This window comes from Lissotriton vulgaris, chromosome 7, assembly GCF_964263255.1.
Source record: "Lissotriton vulgaris chromosome 7, aLisVul1.2, whole genome shotgun sequence".
Taxonomy (NCBI): domain Eukaryota; kingdom Metazoa; phylum Chordata; class Amphibia; order Caudata; family Salamandridae; genus Lissotriton; species Lissotriton vulgaris.
The window spans coordinates 1,653,438,423-1,653,457,518 of NC_141695.1; the positions used below are offsets into that span (position 1 = coordinate 1,653,438,423).

At 41.7% G+C, this 19,096-nt stretch overlaps 1 protein-coding gene and 1 long non-coding RNA gene across 2 annotated transcripts in view; both read right to left on the reverse strand.

Annotated features, from left to right (window-relative positions):
- Positions 1-7,456: 7,456 nt before the first annotated feature.
- On the reverse strand, positions 7,457-12,059 carry LOC147706217 (uncharacterized). The gene is made up of 3 exons (XR_015297622.1): positions 9,549-12,059; positions 8,177-8,947; positions 7,457-7,501 (listed from the first exon to the last, which is right to left on the reverse strand). It is a non-coding gene; the product is annotated as an uncharacterized LOC147706217 (long non-coding RNA).
- An 886-nt stretch (positions 12,060-12,945) lies between these two features.
- LOC147706218 (androgen-induced gene 1 protein-like) overlaps positions 12,946-19,096 on the reverse strand; it is a 186,514-nt gene continuing 180,363 nt past the window's right edge. Inside the window, exon 6 of the mRNA XM_086932645.1 lies at positions 12,946-13,248. Within this exon, the coding sequence (XP_086788771.1) occupies positions 13,217-13,248 (32 nt within the window). The 3' untranslated portion in view covers positions 12,946-13,216. The remainder of the gene's footprint in view (positions 13,249-19,096) is intronic.

A 19,096-nucleotide genomic window follows, 5' to 3' on the forward strand; every position in this document is an offset into this window, starting at 1 on the left:
TTCAGGCTCCTCACCCACGCACACAAAGCACTCCACGACATGGGCCCCGAATACCTCAACAACCGCCTCTCGTTCTACTTTCCTACCCGCCAGCTCGGCTCCGCCGGCCTCGCCCTCGCAACCATCCCACGGATCCGCAGAGACACTACCGGAGGAAGGTCGTTCTCCTACCTGGCCACCAAGACATGGAACTCCCTCCCCGCACACCTACGACTGACCCAGGACCATCTCACCTTCAGGAAACACCTCAAGACTATTTGAGCAGTAGCGGCCCCACACCCCCCTCTCCCTTCAGCGCCTTGAGACCCTCGCGGGTGAGTAGTGCGCTCTATAAATGTATTGATTGAATTCAAGTTGGTGATGGAGGACTTTAAAAAGGGGGTGTCTAGCAGCTCTTTATGGCCCTTCGTGTCCCCTTGCTGGACATACGATGAGAGGACGATGTGGGGCCCCTTAACGATGACGAGTGGGTGGAGGTGAAAATGGCGCCCATATTGCTTGCTATTTCTATGCGTTTTCGCCTGGTCCAGTTTAAATAGCTTTATTGGCTCTATTACTATCCAGAGCGGCTCTGGTGTAAGGCCCGTTCTCCGGGACCTGAATGCCTTTGGTGCGGCATCTCCCCGGGCTCATCATGCGCTCTGCGTCTACACGAACGCTCAGGGGTTCTGTCGCGAGATCACCAACCGGATTGGAAGGGTAGGAACATGTGTTTTACATGGAAGGTGGAATCTAATAACAGTGTAACTGTTCCATCATAAACTTGCATCTCTCTCTCCGTAGAAATTTTTGCATAGATCTCAGTGGTTGAAGAGTTGCATAAGTGCATGATTGGACGAAGCATGAACATAGCGGCCAAGCGCTTCACTCAATTTATTTGGTTGGACAGAGATACAATCAGGGGAATTTGAGAAGAAAAACAAGATCAATTGGTGGTTCAGATTTTGAACCTGTAACCTTACTCACTTCATAGCAATGATTAACATTTTTGCGGAGACTGCCATTACTGGAGTGGTTGTGTCCTGAGGAGTGTGCTGGGTGCATGTGGCCAGCATAAACACCGTACAGTAACGGGGTGTCACTGGGGTCAGGACACACTTTTGACAGATAATGGCCTTTTTCTATTTAGAAGGAAAAATGTCATGCTCTGCCCTGAGTATGGAGAAGGCATGGGGGGAAGGCTGCAGGTCATGCTGTGTACATACTGTGGACACAAGCAGCAGTCATGCCAAACCTAGAGGGTACAATGGAAAATAAAGTCCAACTCAAAAAAAAGGAAATGCAATGGGGGAAAGAAAACTAGGGTAAAGAAAAATGGCGGAATAACAACGAAGGGAAATGATGAAAAATATATTGTAAAATGCAATATTTTCCCCCATTTAAAAATTTTTTTCTTGTGGAGAACCACCCCCCTATCCCCAGATCACTCTTGCAGTGGAAGAGCCAGTGTGATGTGCTTACTTGCTTCACAGACTAGGGCCTGGTATACAAAGATTTGCAGGGATGCTTTTGGATCCAGTCCTGCCTGAGGGTTTTGTGTGATGTCGACCTTTCACCCTTTGTTGTTTTATAATGCTGTGTGTTGTTTTTTAATGATAATTAATGACATAAATAATATGACAGATTTTGAAGATTTTCAAAATAATCAAAATCAAAATTTCATAAACAGTGTGGATGTGGTTACGTAGTGAAACTTATGTACCTCAGATTTTTTTTAATTAATCATTAAATTATCGGACAACATAGAGCACGAAAAATGTATGTTTCAATGAATATGATAATATACTGAGCTGGTCCCACCCTATTGAGCTTGGCCCGGTTACCAGTGAACAAGTGTCGTAGGGTGACACCATGTTAAAAGAAAGAGAGAGGCACGTTTTCATGGTGTTAATGGAAGGGCTTGTAACCACGAGTTGAATGTTGAGAATACAAGTGAAGACGAAAGCAAAAGGCAGCAATGTTCCTGTTTCTCTGTTATATAGTGTTAATAGGGTGGCTTTTAGAGCATGAAATATCACCACCGTGGTCTCTTAGAGCTCAGGAGTAGTCAACATGCTCTATGAGGAGATGTAGTTTAGCAATGAGGCTAGAGAGCGGATAGCCCTTGTGGTGGAAGCAAAGAAACCAAATGACAGAATAAGACTATGTACACACCTTATGAGCCTAAATAAATATCTTGGGATGAAAAGTTTCCCCCTTCGAGCTTCAATGAAATAACTGCAGTTTTTAGAACACTAGATTTGAACGTAGACTATTATCAGGTTCAATTGTATGCTGGTACTTGCAGTCTGACCGTTTTTAATAACATCAAAAAGAGCATCCGGGTTCCTGGAATGTTTTGTGGCCCGGGGACGTTTCAAGATGGGCTGTACTAGCTCACAGCAGAGTAGAGCACCTGATTTTATGTGTAAAGTCAATTCATTTAATGCACAATTGCTTCAAACTATTGCATTATTCTAGACAGCCCCGCTCAGAAACAGAAAACCTTCTTTGTTGTTTCTTAGTAGCACTATCTGAAAATAAAGTTCTAACTTGGAAAAACCTTGGAAAATTCATCATTATCCGGCCCCTTGTGTGGATGAAAACAAGTTACTTACTTGTAACTTTGATTCTCCAGTATTGGAACTTCCATAGATTCCCATGCTTGTATCATTCCCTGTCGTCGGAATGTGAGTCCCCGATATACATAAAATAGCAATAGAAACCATTACTAAAACAGAACCTAGGCCTAGTCCCATTCCTATTTTGCAACCTATCCACCTCTTTTTGTAAAAGAGACCAAAAAAAAAGAAACAACCAATAAGAATGGCCTCACCCACAAGAAAACTCCAGCGAGAAGGTCAGAACCTCAGATTTTCTACCGCATATTGTGCAAGGGAGTCTCCACTGAGCTCTGCTCAGTTTTTTCCTAGAACTTTGAATCTACAACCTTTTCAACAGTTTTTCTTCAACAACTTCTTCAGGATGTCGGATAAGGAGAAGAAGGCCCTCTTAAAGCATGTTCTACTTGTGCTAAGAAGAGGTTATATATTGAAGACAAGCACAAAGATTGTATTTACTGTCTGTACCCAGGCCATATGGCAGCAGACTGTAAGATATGCTGCACCTTCTCTACCAAGACTCTGCGTGATCATGAAGGGCGTCTTTTGACTTGGCTCCAGAAGCTAAAATCAAGAAAGGAGCCAGTGTCCAGTGACAACGACAAAGCATCTTCTGTGAATTCTTCCAGAAGATCTGTAAAAAGGAGTAGAGCTTCTCCTTCACCTTCGAGAAATGCCCTGGTATGGCCTTGAAAAAGATCTCTGATTGGTCTAAAGGGCTTAGTCCTGTCGAATCTCCTCACCAAGGTGCAAAGGAGAGGGAAGGACTATGAAAAGGAGTAAGTCTGGAGAGGAAATCCAGTTCTGTTCCTCCAGCGCCTCCTCCTGCGGCTTCAAAGACCTTCAGAAAGCCATCATCGTTGACTTCTGAGGTAAAATCATTAAAAAAAAAAATCACTCGTTTAGGATGCCATCATCGATTCCGTCGATGAAAAAAACCAAAAGGTACAGTCTTCTTCAACTTTCACCCCGCCGACGGGGTCGTCGACGGTGGTTTCCTCATCACCAGTACTGGCACAGGGCTCTGTGTTGACGAGTTCGACGCCGGTGGTATTTGTATCGTCGACAATGACGTCGTCGTCGAGGATGTCGACAACGAGTGTGACGACGCCAACAACGACGACGAGTTCGACGCCGAATGCGTCGACGACAGCTGCGTCGATGACGGTGATTTCCTCGTCGATGATTCTTTCTTCTTCGTCGACAGTGGAAAAAATTTCGATTTTGCTCAAGAAACATCAAATCACACCGGAAATGACTTCGCCAAGGAGGGCGACTCCTTTACCTCCTCCACTTCTCCTCGAAGCAGAGGAATCGGATGAGGAGGAAGGACCTTTTGCTTATGCGGATAGCCCTGCTCAGCTACACATTAAATGCCAGGACACAGATTCTGAAGGGAGTAGAAGAATTTTGAGCAGTATGGTCCTCCCTCTCAATATCAACAAGACTACCATCAGGAGATGGTCCAAATGCCCTTCTCCTTACTGACAGACCTACAAGCTATGCTCTTGGATTACAGGGAAAGGTTTGCAACACAGCCTCCTGTCCCAGTAGGAGTGCCGGTTACTACTGTTCCTCCAGCTCGTCCCATGGCCCCACAAATACCACAGCCTCAGACAATGTTGGAAGCGCAGGATGTTCCACCTGTTGGGCCTACCGTCCAGGATGATACCTCTGACGACGACCAAGGCATCGTCACAATTCCGGATCCAGATTCTGAGTGGAATGGCTATGTTATTCCAGATCCAGCTTCTCCTGCTATGGGACCTGTTGATTCCCCTCCTGGAGATATAGGGGGTTTCCTTAACTTAATGGAGAGAGCTGCCAAATGGTTCGACCTGCCCATGACCAAGATGGAATCTGAGTGCTTGCTTTATGACTTTAAGGAACCTTATAAGAGATCGCTCCTTTCAATCCCAATTGTGGGCCATGTCTGGGATGAAGGCTTAAAGGTGATGCAAAATCCAGCCACGGTCATTCCAGTTCTACCTCACCTGGAGAAAAAATATAAGGCTCCGGAGGGTAGCCCAGCCTGTTTGACCAGCCAGCCTAAACCGGACTCAGTCATCTTGCAGACCGCTGAGAGGAAATCTAGAAATCCGTCAGCTCCCCTTACCACTCCTCCAGATAAAGAGGGCAGGCGTTTGGATAATGTAGGCAAAAGGTTTTCCTCTATGCCCAGCCTGCTGGTCAGAGCGGCAATGCGGCAAATTCTTTGGTTATACTTGGACAATACAATTGCCAAATGTGGTGCGACCTATCCCCCTATCTCGATCAGTTGCCAGAAGCAGGAAAGAAAGAAGCTAAAAGGATTCTCCATAAGGGCGAAAGAACATTGACGGAAATCATTGATTGTGCATAGGATATTGCAACAACTGCTTTTTGCTCCTTGGCTGGAGCGGCTGTCCTTCGTCGACAGGGCTAGTTGCGGGCTACTTGGTTCCCCCAAAAGTCCAAAATAAAATCTTGGATCTGCCTTTTGATGGGGAAGCGCTTTTTGGAAAACATATAGATGATGCGCTCCAAGATATTAGGAAGGATACAGAAACAGCAAAATCCTTAGGGACTCTGCAGTACCGCAAGTTGCCATTCCGAGGAACGACGGGAATAGGTAACTCTACATACAGGGGAGGTTATCAACAGCAGCGTTACTCCTCGTATGGTTCCCAGTCACAATCCTAAAAGCCGAGCTATAATCGGCGGCAGAATCAATCTTCTTCTTTCCCTCGCTTGACCAACAGAGGAAGACAAGGTCGCCAGGGCTGAGACAACTCTAAGCGCCAACAGCGGCTTGCTGGCTCGGACTATTGCCCCCTCTCCTCCTGTGTCATCAATGGGAGGTAGAATTTCATATTTCCTACACAACTGGCAGCAAATAACATCAGACCGTTGGGTATTGAACATCATTCATTATGGCCATACCCTGGAGTTTGTCCAACCATCCAAGCCCCCTCGCGCCACCGTAGAAAACGGAGATGTTTCGATACAGTTAGAGGTCCATCAAATGCTCCTCAAAGGAGCTATAGAACCGGTCCCTATCTCTCAAACGGGAAAGGAGTTTTACTCCCGGTTCTTCCTGATCCGGAAGACGTTAGAAAAGTGGCGCCCTATCCTAGACCTGATGCAAAAAGAAGAATTGATGGATAGATTGCAGAACAATGTCATACATTCACCCCAGTACAGAGATCAGGACCTAAATCCATTGTTTTTTTGCTCACCTTGCCATTCCAGTCTTGACCCTGCGCCCAATGGGAACAGTTCAGCCCGAACTGCCAGGCCAGGTTCCCCCTGGACTGTAAACAAACATCCTAGGGGCGGTTTCGGGCTTTCAGCATATGGCTGGGTCCAAACTGGAATGGCATGGTGAGCAAAAAAATTATGGATTTAGGCCCAGATATCTGTACTGGGGTGAATGTATGACATTGTTCTGCATTCTGTAGAGAAACCATCCAAAAGGATTGTCATACATTCACCCCAGTACAGAGATCTGGGGCTAAATCCATAACTTTTTTGCTCACCATGCCATTCCAGTTTGGACCCGCAATATGCAAATCAGTCTTGACCCTGCGCCCAATTGGAACAATCCAGCCCGCACTGCCAGGTCCTCCCTGGACTGGAAACAAGTTTCCTAGGACCGGTTTCGGGGTTTCACCCCTCTTCAGCCAGGACAGCTTGATTCCAGTGGCATGGAGAGCACGGGACTCACGTCTGAGCATACCCGTCCCACTCGGGGTGACAAATGCAAAAACAACAGTTGATGGACAGAATGCAGAACAATGTCATACATTCACCCCAGTACAGAGATCTGGGCCAAAATCCATCTTTTTGCACTCCACACCACCCCAGTTCAGACATGGCCATATGCAAATCAGCCTTGAGCCTGTGCCTCATGGGAACAGTCCAGCCCGAACTGCCAAGCCATGTCTTCCCTGGACCGGAATCAAGCATCCTAGGACCGGTTTCTGGCTATCAGCCGTCATCAGCCAGGATAGCTTGACTCCAGTGGTGTGGAGAGCACGGAACTCACGTCTGAGCATACCTTTCACCCGGGGTGAAAATGACTTTATAATGTATTTACTATGGCTTTGTTCCTAGTTTGATATTGGTCACGGTTTCTAAAAAATGTGCGGATAACTGCTAGCTACTCTGATACAAGCATGGGAATCTATGAAAGTTCCAATACTGGAGTAAGAAAACAAGTTACTTACCTGTAACTTTGGTTCTCCATGCGACCCACTCGCCTCCCCTGGGAAAGCTCAGCCTCTTCCATCTTCAGTGGTTTGGTTACACAACGGCTACGAAAATCTGAGGTTCTGAGCTTCTCTCAGGAGGGTTCTAGGGGGTGAGGCTTTTCTGATTGGCTGTTCATTTTTTTGGTCTCTTTTACCAAAAAAGGTGGACAGGTTGCAAAACAGGAATGGGCCTAGGACCAGGTTCTGTTTTAGTAATGGTTTCTATTGATATTTTATGTATACTGGGGACTCCCATTCTGACGACGGAGCATGATACAAGCATGGGAATCTATTTAAGTTCCAATACTGCAGTAAAGCAGGGTTTTTACAAAAATATTGATGAATGTGCTTGGAAATGTCGCAGGCAGAGTCTTTTCCAAGATGATATCTTTGTGTTTGGAAGTATGCGACATAACGTGTTCGGAGGCACGGGAAATATTTTGACTTCTATTTAGTCGTTACTGGAACCAGAAGACCCCCACTGAATAATTACTGGAATCTGGGAAACCCCCACCTAGTCATTACTGGAAACCAGGGACCCCTGGCCTAATCAATTTTTGATTTGAACAGTAAAACAATACACAAAATTAAATTTCATACTCAAGCAGCCATCAAACTAATACAAACATTTTCAAAGTTTATTTAATTCATACTCAAATATAAAAAAATCTAAATTTGAATGGGAAGGTTGGAATTTGAATTTGTTTATTGCACAGTTAATAAAAACTCACAATATTACACAAAGATAAAAAGTCTTTTGACTGTATAAAACTTTTCCAGACAAAAGGATATTGCACATTAGTAAAATCTCAGGGAGTCTATAATCAATTAGTTGGACTTCCTATTGGTCACGGCTATTATTATTTGTAGTTCTTGTAGTTATAAGGCTGTTGCAGGGATCTCAATTCCCCTGATGTGTTTAGTTTTCGCTCAGCAGTCTTAAAGGTTTTTGTAAGGGCCGTTTAGGAAGGCTAGTATTCTCCTGGTGGGGTTGGTTTTTCGCGTCCTTGTGTTATTTCATTTAATTTTTTGGCCACTATTTCAAAATATTTAACTGTTCTACAGTTCAACTGAGTCTCATTGGGGTTAAAGCAAAGCATCACTGCTTGCCTGCATGATCTTACACCCTTCTGGTTCCATAGGGGCCGGAGCATGGTCCGCCTTACTTCCACAAGAGCTTTACAGATACAAATAATATGTATAAGATCCTCCTTCGCAGATTGACAAAGGCGACATGCGTTTGACGGATCAGGCCTTTTCCAAGGTTCCAGGTAACGTGCTATGGGTATGTTGCCTAAGCGCAAGTTTAGGAACATGTTTTTTGTTTTTTTGTGTGAAAAAAACTAAATTTGAATGGGAAGGTTGGAGATTTCCTAAATTTGATTGAGGCCACCCGTCAACCATACTATATTCTGTTTGATGCATTTCCACTGCTCACACAAATTAATTTGAGGGTACCAACTTAACTTTTAGCCCCAAACATGAATTCACATTTACATAACATTTTCAAATTTTCATTTTTCAATTTTGCTTCTTTACTTATATACACTTTGTTAATATTATTTTATTTTCCAAGCAGTCATTTACACCCCTTGAGCAGGCGTCATGGACCCTCAGTGATTCCCAGACCACAGGTTAAGAACTGCTGAGATAAAGTATCCACCAGACAGAGCATTACCGAATTTAAGTAACTCGTTCTTCTGATGAATGTCTAACCGCAGATTCCTCACCTAAGAATGAGTACCAAATCAGTACCTTCCCAGGTTTAAGATCTGTGGGGTGGAATCAGACCAAAAAGTCCTTCCGGTCTGAATGCTCTTCCTGTCAGACCTGTTTGTCAAGGCAGTACCTTGACAATGGTGTACGGGTGCATCAAAACCCATCTCACAGCCTGGCCGATATTAAGAACAGGCACTCACCAGAGCGGATGGGATCTGGGTTAGTGTGAACATTTAATTTCATTATTCATAGGTCAAAGGTCGAAACTGGGCTGGGCACCAACGCTGAGAGACCCTCTCGGGGGTGATTTGTGCTGAATAAATACAAATATTGGTCCAAACAGGAACACAGCCCGAGAAAGGACGCGAGACACGCTGCTCCCACTCTGTTGCAGGACTGGGGTATCCCGCGGTCCCATTCGAGTCGCACCCGACAAGAACTGACATTAGAATACCTATAAAGGACAGAACCATGTTCAACGTCTCCGATAATTTCAAATCATCAACGCTGTGATCTCCGGGCACCACAGCACCCGATAATCATAAGATTGCGAAAAGAACATTACCCCGTTATCTCAATCGCTTATACAACAACGGTCACAGGCCCGGCTGGGTCGGAATTATCACCAGCTGAGGGACCTTCTGATCTTGACACAGCCATCTAGCCCTGAGGAATCGCGAGTGCGATGAAACACGTGTCGGCTGGCTGTATGATTCATTAAAGGACTCCACGAATCACCCTTCCACTGGAGTTTCTGAGAATAACTTTTGTCACTTTTATTTCTGTACCGAATGCTGTATTGTTACATAACAATCTGTATACTGTTAATTTGAGTGCATCGGCAACTAAGTTAGTCAGTAAATTGGTAGTTCATCTACTCAATCTGAGTGGTTCTAAGGCCCCTCCACTCGCCGGTTTGCACCTTATAATTCTTGTGTTCTGTTACTCTTGTGCGTCTATATAGGCAGTGCACCCAGTGCTTTAACCGACCAAAAGCCTTGCGGGATCCCTATCAGAGCAAATATAGGAGGAATACCTGTTAATTCTGTTGCAAGAGGTGCAAATTTTACATTCCTGAGGAGCTTTTGAGAGAGTTACAGACTCGAGAATTGGAGGGGTATGTTACCCTCTCTATTTCCTTGTGCCAAAGAAGGATGTGGGCCCCCAGCCCAGTTTAAATCTTTGACCTATGAATAATGAACAATTTCAAAATTAAATGATACATCAGGTATCTATCACGGTGCCAGTGAGGGCTACAGTGAATGAGAGCAAGGGCTCAGATGTGGCTGGCCCAGGCTGTAAGATTATTATAAGGACATCTGCCTTACCTTCAATAGAGGGCAATGGAGGTCCAAGACCTCAGGTGCTCATTGAATGACCACTGCACATGATACACCCTCTTCTGTTGGTGGTCAAAATAGAAACTGCAAACCAATATCAGTGGAAGCATCAAGGCCACTGGTCCCTTCTAAGGCCAGGGAAACATTGTCATAATCATAATGAGGGGCAAACCATTAACATCCCTATCATCAGTCTTTCTGGACGGCAGCAGCATTTGCCAGAATCAGAGCCACAAAGATAATGTAGCCTTTGATAGTGCGTCCACACTAATGAGGGCATAGGATTGGAATCAAATTCTATGGTGACTAGTTACACTTTAATAATTTTGTAGCACAACAGCAATCAGATTTGTGCTGAAGTCGGTTTGGTCTCAGGGAACATAACCAGCACCAGATCCCTCGCCGTGGTGGCGGTCTCGTCGCTGATGTCAATGAGGCAGGGACCAATGCAGGTCGTAGAGCCAGAGTGGAAGTCTGTACTGGAGACAGTTTACATCCCAAGATGAGTCCAAGGGGATCAGTGCGCCGAGGATGGATCCACTGGTAGCCTGAATGATTGCCCCCAACAATCTTTGGGGCCCCAAAGCATGCCAGAGGGAGCCGGAGCAGTGTAAAATATCTGCAACATTGCCTCCTTAAAGGCTTTGATCTGCTGGAGCGTTGCCGAGAGCCCAGGAACTTCGGAGCACACTGGGACCAATGCCTTCTCTTTAGAGTGGAGAGATGGGGATGCGTCCCGCATCGCTTTCTTGTGTATACATTTGGATTTTGACTTATTGTAACACTTCAACAGAAAATTTGATCTCTCAGCTCAGCGACCTCAGAGGCAGAAGCAAGTCTGTGTCCTCAACTTGGATAAGAAGCAGGACTTCCATGAGGCTTGAAACTCCTTGTGGTCGGCAAAGTTCAACTTCACTACATGTAGCTGGATTGCGAGCCGGTGCATGAGGGCATACCTGTTGCACAACCATGACCTGCATTAGTTTCCTACAGCTGCATCATTGTTTGAAACCTGTAGTCTTAGAAGGGGACATCATATCCCAACCCACTGTTTTTTCACTTTTAGAAGTTGTCCAAAGCCCAGTGAAATCAGGAGTGGAGGACCAGATGCGCATCACAAGGTACAGAAAGAAAGGAACGGATGTCAGCATGCAGATGTATTGATTACATGCGACTTCGCTCCGTCAATGTCAGGGCAGTATGGAGTCAACGTGAAGCTGCTTGGCGCGACCTAAGGTGACAAATCTGCAGTTAGAAATATCAATCATAATATTGAATTTTGTAAACATTTCTTAAGAAGGTTTGTAGTATACGTATTAGCTTGTGAGTAAGTTAGTGTGAGTAGGTGATGGACAATCGAGAGAGTAGAATCATTATTGCTGTGTAGCACCATGAACATGCAGTGTTTTACCCTATATTTCTGCTAAGCTATACAATGGTGCAAGGCAATTTGTCAGGTACAGATTTTTCAGAAGGGCCATTGTAGGAGCAGCACTTTGAGTCTAACATTCTACATTAAAGGTACAACTTGATTTCAATTGGAGAATCATCCTTGTTTCTTGTCTCCCTGTCACCAGACTAAATTCCAGTCTGAGTTGTCCGACAGGTAGATGGGTGACCGGGACTGCAATTCAGAAAAGTTGGGGTTGGTGGTGCCATGCCATATCCGGTGATAATATACCTGAACTCTGATGAGAATTTTGTTAAGAGGGGGTCCGACAGTAAAGGGAAGGGACATCTGAGAGTCTGCTTACTACACCCCCAAAAATGAGTGCCCTTGTTCCAGGTCTCCTGTAACTCTAAATGAGTTTAGACCGGTTCCTGACTAGTCATGACTACACAAATGGTCAAGCAAGATCACATTCTCAATGTATATGGGAGCATGTCAAGCTGACGACTGTCTTAAGGAACCTTAGCTTTTAAACAGTTGAACTAAACACTCGAGCCTAGCTCTTCCAATGTTTCAATCTATTTCTTGACCATTTAAAAAGGCTATATTAGCTGCAAGCTTTAATGATGACCGATACTACTGTCAGAAGGTCATTTTGCAAGTCATTTTCGCCTTACATGAAGATTGCAAGAACATTGAACCATATTTAGTTTTCTGCCCTCAACAAAGCTTCATAATAAATCTTAAAACCTATGGACTCCCACTTAAGTTCATCTACAGTAAATGGTATAAAAAATTGTATTCAGACTCAGTGCGTAAGAGGGAGACCAGAATTTAAAACATGTTTTGTCTGTCCTATGTTAGTTTCTGTAAGATGTTATTTATGTACAGTGGGGCATATTTACTATGATTTGACACACCCCAGCACAGCACAACAGCCAAAGTTGTGAAGATGTATTGTGTCAAAGGAAGAGACCAGGAGAGCACTGTATCTACAAAGATATGGCACAGTTTCTCTCTCTCCCTGCGCTCGTTCACCTTTGGCTACCTTAAACCATACACACTCCCTTACACCATAGTGCAAGCATGTGAGAATGATATCTAGCATAGGTGTTGTACTTGTAAGGTACCCCTTTCAGTACAAAATACTACACTTAGACATAGTTTAATTATTTTCCAAGTTTGTATGTCTGCTGTACCGCACATAGGGATTGGTGTCATCAATCTTTGCCGTTGTATGGGAATGCCCGCATACCACCCACTGTTGCCCCCTTGATGCAAAGTAGGGCACAGCGCTTCTACGCAGTAGTTTAGGGCTACTTCTCATCACACAAAAAAGTTTTTCACTGGAAAACAAATCCCAAACATAAACTTTCAATCCTTACAATCATTCTGTAAGCTACCACCAAAATGTACAATATCTACATTGTTTCCTAATATCACATTCACCACCACCCAGACATTTTCGCCATCCTAGTTACCTACTTCATGCTAACATAGCCTGTGGCCTAGGTCTAGGTTTAGGCTTTCAGGGTTGCGAGGAGCTGTTTCTAGTCATGGTGAATGTATATGCATTTATGTTATCGCCCAACTGAGGATGTCTCCTTGCAGTTTTTAGATGGTGCTTGCTCCTTGGATCTAGCTTATTTCTGGGAGCTCCTGGTTTGGGGAGATACAGTAACTGAGGCACAGAGAGGTAGAAATATGTCCAGGTTCATATAAGTATGTCAAGAGGGGATGCCAGGATTATACATGAAAAGGATAATCATGGTACACAGGGGAAATAATATTAGATTTACCAAATAAAAGGGCAGCTATTTCACTGTATACATAATTTATCAATCATAAATTAAAACAATTTTTTCCACCATACAAAAATTGGTCCTATTGGCAGTGCTAGTTGAAGGAGGGTTGTATTCTTGTATTTGCAGATTTTCATTTTCTTTTCTTGTATTCTTGTGGTTTAGCTGGAAAAAACAAACGGAAAACGCTTTGTTCCAATCATTTCGTAGAAAGCAAGTCGGGAGATACATATTGAGTGGTTCACACATGGACTAAACAGATGAGCCAGAAATACACTCTGCATGAAAGGCTAGTGGAATATGCACATAAAGGGCAGAAAGGAACACATACGAGGCGCTACTAAAATATGCACGTGTAGCGAAGAAACATATGTTGCACGGTAGGGTAATGCACTCTTTATATGCAGAAGCATGCATGGCATATTACTCGAAGCATAAATCTGAATAAACATGATGGGTTATAGATTAATCCATTAGGATAACTCAAAAACATACACAATAGTTTAATACAATATACATAGGGTAACAGACAAACTGTATGCATTTATGCTAGCTTAGCATATAACACATATGGGAGCACTCACAAAGGTTAATGAACAATGCATAAACAGAATCATATTATACATATATGTCAGCATATGTAATGAATGATAGGCTAGTTTTCTGTGTGTAAACAAGAACATGCAGAATAGGCCAATGCCCTTTTTCTAGGTAGGAGCATGCTAAAAAACAAGAGAGTAATGCATCATATGTATGCACCCACAAAAATGCTAGGTTACTGCTATATATATATATATATATATATATATATATATATATATATATATATATATATATATATATATATATATATTAACGCTCCAAAATCCTTCCCAATCCTCCTGGAAAGAATGACAGCACTCGAGGTTGAGTAATACAAACGCGCTAGATTTTATTCAGCGGAGGGGTGCACACAGACGCGTTTCGGCGGTCTGCCTTCGTCAGTGTGTGATGCACTGTGTTTGTATCCGACATTGTTTTTATTATACATAATCACTCCCACTACTGGTCAGGTGTGGACACAAACAAGGGGACTAGAGCCTAACATGAAACAAGGCGGCCATCTTGTAGTGTAAGTGAATATAACACAACAGTAGGATTTAACTAAATGAAGCCCCCAGATGGGCAATTGCATTGTATCCAGTTAGGCTGTCACAATAAAATGGCAAAAAATTAGCATGAAATATATATATATATTTATATATATTGTATATAAAATTCTCCAGTTCTTTATGACACTCGGTCTTAATTTATTATTGACAAAGTTTCAAACATCAACGCGTTTCAGCAGTCTCATGCTGCCTTGTTCACGATTTCAAAAGGCCATATTTTATCGTATATTTCTTCACCAGAGAGCATATTGGTTTCCTCTGTTCACTTCCAATACTCCAATTTAATTGTTTTTAAAACCAAAACTTTGGGGGTTTAATTCATAGAGCACTGCAAATATTTTTTTAATTTACGATAATTCACCGATGTAGCTAACGTATATTTTGCGGGCATATTAATACCTCGGCTTTTCTGTTGCAGAACATCAGTGAAATAAAACACATTTACATTTTAATCGGTGCATTTTACAAACTTCAAGTGCATAGAGATATTGTAAATTTTAATTGAACACATCATTGCGGCAAGTGCCTGTTTGTATTATAGAACATTTTTTGGCAAATTAAAGTGCAAGTGCATGTGCATCTGTGCAAAATACGCAATTTCTTTGCCACCTTTCTCAATCATTACTATCCGAACTTTCAGTTACTTCACTTTAAAGTGCATGTGCATAATAAATATAATATATCATGGCCTCTATAACAAAAGTCCAAAAAACAATTCATAACAGACCATTTCTTATATTCATTAAAAGACAGTTACTCAAGGGCGAGGAGAGAACATTTTTCATAAAACAAAAATTCTTTGATAACCATCTCCATTAACGGTGTTATCAACCTACTATACATTTTTTTTTTTAATGTGTTAGTGCTTATGTAAGCCTCCATATAAGCCTGTCTCTCTCCTCGTTATATACATCCTTCAATACAGTACAATGATTTTTCAAAAGTGCAAATGCATATTAGCCAAATAACACAAACAAGTAGAGCAAATCATGATGTTGTGAGTGCCTCATTTGATATTCACTACTGTTAAAAAAACAAAAATTAAAAACATTAAACTAATAGTCTTATCTAAGTGCAGATTTTCATATTACAGCTCTTCCTCCTATTACTCAAGACAGACAAGTATATAAGTCCTCATCCACATTAAGCCCATATGGTTCCTTCAGTTAAACTCCAAAATAAAATATGTTTCTAGTTTCCGGAGTTCTTTTTCTCTGTCCCCCCTCTCCTTTTTCTCGGGACCTCTGCTATACATGTATACTGCAGGCTCAAGGGGTTACTCTTGTGGTGGGTCTCAAAATGTCTAGCGATTGGATATGTCCTGTCTTGATTCACAATTGCTCGCCTATGCTGAAGGACTCGTTTATATACAGGTACGGTTGTACTTCCTATATGTACTTTAGGGCAGGAGCAATGTAACAAATAAACAACAAAACTGGATCTACAAGTTAGAAAACTTCTAATGGTTACGAATTTGTTAAAATTCTATAATCAGTTTGATTCATGCCATGTTGGCACGCTTTGCATTTTGAACACTTTTTAAAACCTGGTTTCTGATGTAAACATGTGGGGGCACCTCCCTTCCTTTCATGGAATTCACTTTTGACAATTAAATCCTTCAGACACTTTGATCTTTTGTACGTGATCTCAGGATTCCTTTTAACTTTGGATCCCAACACAGGATCATTTCTTATCAAGTGCCAGTGCCGGTTTAAGATAGATCTAATTTCTTTGTGTTTCACATGGAATGTTGTTATGAATCTAGAGTTATCTTGATCCCTCAATTCCTCTCTCTGTCGTTGCCTTTGTTTTGTTCTAGATGGCTCAAACAGTACTTTTTGTCTCTCTAGATTTCTCGCCTTGCCTGATGCACCTCTCAAAATATCCATTGACTATCCTCTTTGGGTGAACCTTTGTTTCATTTCCTGTTCTACTCTATCATATTCCTCCTGGTGGCTGCATGCTCTCCTTGCTCTATAGTATTCCCCAAAGGGGATACTCCTGATTAATGGGGCAGGATGAGCACTCTCCGCATGGAGAACTGAATTCCCTGCAGTAGCTTTGTGGAGTATAGTTGTTTCTAGTTTTTCCTCAATAGGTCTAACCCAAATATCCAAAAAATATATCGTGGTCCTACTGTAATGCCCCACAAATTCTAGATTTAGGGAATTCTGGTTGAGGTCTTTAACAAATAGCTCGATGTCCGTCTCCGAGCCCTGTCACAGCACGAAGACGTCATCAATAAATCAAACCCATAACAACACATGTTCAGCCCACTGCTCCAAGGGACTGCCCCCGAGCACCTGTTCCTCCCACCAGCCAAGATGTAAATTCGCATAACTGGGGGCGAAACAGGTGCCCATCGCAGTCCCCTGTTCCTGTACGTAGAAGTCATCACCAAAGAGGAAAATATTCTTTGTTAGGCACCATTCCATTAATTCCAAAATCATTCTGTTGTGATTCACAAATCGTACTGGTCTCCTATTCAAAAAATACTCAGAAGCTCTAAGACCATCTCAGGTCGCGAAAAATTTACTCGATCACTCGCAATTGCGAGTAAAATGTTATCAGGTCGAGCAATTTGTAGCACCTACTAGTTCCATCTGGCGAGTAAACTTAGGATGGATAGGAACAGGTGTTCTGTTCGTTCAGAGAGTAAATGAGCAATAACAACGTCATTAAATCTTGTTTTTATCTTGACACATTTGCTGTCTGTTGTAGGAAAGAGGTCAAATGCCAGTTTATCTTTTAACTAATTGCTGCTTGGAAAATTAGGTTTATTCTTCTCTGGCTTACTCGAGTTGGAGGCTTTTGTCAAGTGAACTGTCTGAACATGTCAGTCATATTTCTCTAATACATAACATTTAAATAAATAGCCTGTAAATTAATATTACAAATATTTTAAAATATATCAGGAATTACAAAAGTAAATTTTTTGTTATTAAGAAGTGTGTTGCAAACAAAGAGTTAAATAGGAGCAAAACAAACCACAACACTTTACTTGGTGATGTGCAAATGACACATATTTGCAGAAACTCTATTTCAAACATTATTGTTTGTACATTACATTGGGTTATCAGTAAAGCTGCATGTCAGTGGGAAAGTCAGTGGCCATTTCAATGTAAAATCTGCCGATTACAAATAACAGTGTGCTAGCACTACATTCTTTAGTTATGTATTTATTAAAAGTGATATTTTATAAACATGATTGGAGAAACATTCCTGCCGCCGCCCAGTTGAAAATGCTGTTAATGAACTAAGAGGCAAGTCAGGGGTCATGTGTATCCTATCTGTATTATATTATATATGGAAAGCTTAGTCTATTAAATCAAACAAAAGAGTTTTTTGTTCAGCAGATATGATGAACTCACACATTTGAAGGTGCTCTCATATGTGATAATGAAGAAAATGGAGGCTCAATTAATCAAATTATTTGCCCACGATCACATCATTTGAGCCAGACGGCGCGCTATGGAGGCAGCATTTCGGGACTCGACCATAAAGCAGGGCAGAGTGCTGAGATGTGACATTGTTTCTACTCACTTGGGATTTGAAAAAACTGCTGATTATTTTTGTCAAGTTCGATTGACGCACAGATGCATGAATGACTGACTCACTGTTTGTATGTATAACTGATTGTTTAAGAGAGTAAGTACATGTACGTTTCTGTAGAAATAAGTGTAGTGGTGTGTGTAGAGCTGTATATGCAAGTAAATGGATGTTTATTTGCATGTGTGAGAATATGTGTGAATAACTATGTATAAGTGTAGGTGTGTAACAGGATGTATAGGTGTATGAGTACATATGATGAGTGAGTACATGTATGAGTGACTATATAGAACTGTTGGTGAATGAGTGGATGTGTATTTAGATTTTGGAATTACTAATTAGGTTATTCTAACTGGTATTGGTATCTCCATTTTTTTGAAAATTTTAGGTTCTATTTTTGAATGTGTGTATCAAAGGTTATATTAGGGTGAGGAGGTCTGCAACTCTTTCACATGGATGATGTCATCGGTGATGTCATTTGAGATGTCATCAGTGATGTCATGAGTGATGTCACTGACCATGTCATGAGTGATGTAATATGTGACGTCATCAGCAGTGCATTGCGGGCGCGCAAGTTATAGTTAGCTGAACTATTTATAATGGGGGAATTTCAATGGTTTTGTATGAGTGAAATGTCCAGCTAACAATAACATGTGTGAAACCAATGGTTTTTTCAGTGAATTTCAAAGGTTTTGTAAATGATAATTTTTAAATGTATTAATTGTTATATTTTTATACTAATTTACTACATTGTTTTAAAGTATTTATTTTTAGATATTTTATTTTTTAAATTACATTACATATTTTTAATATAAATTGAAAAAAAGTTAAAAAAAAATATTGAAATTGTAATATTTATTTTTTTAATTTAATATTTTTTTTAAATTTATATATATTTTATATAGCAGGCAATGATATCCTATGGAAGGAAATTCAAGTTACTGGTAAGTACAGTTAAATTTACTTTTCAGGAATAGTAGTGAGCTGAAAAATGCAGGACTGAGGTATCTACTGATAACAGGTGAGTAAATCGGAATTCCTAGTTCGGCTGATTTTAGAGGAATTATTTTAAGTTCCAAAACGCCACACTTAGAAAAATTTCCAAGTGAAACCAGTCAATGTTAGCCTATGGAAGGAAATTCAAGTTACTGTAAGTATGGTTAGAATTACTTTTCAGGATCAGTAGTGCGCTCAAAGATGCAGCACTGACGTTTTTTGTGATAACAGGTGAGTAAATCGGAATTCGTAGTTCGGCTGATTTTACAGGAATATTTTGCTCAATAGTAAAGGAAGGGGACGGGGCCTGAGGTAAC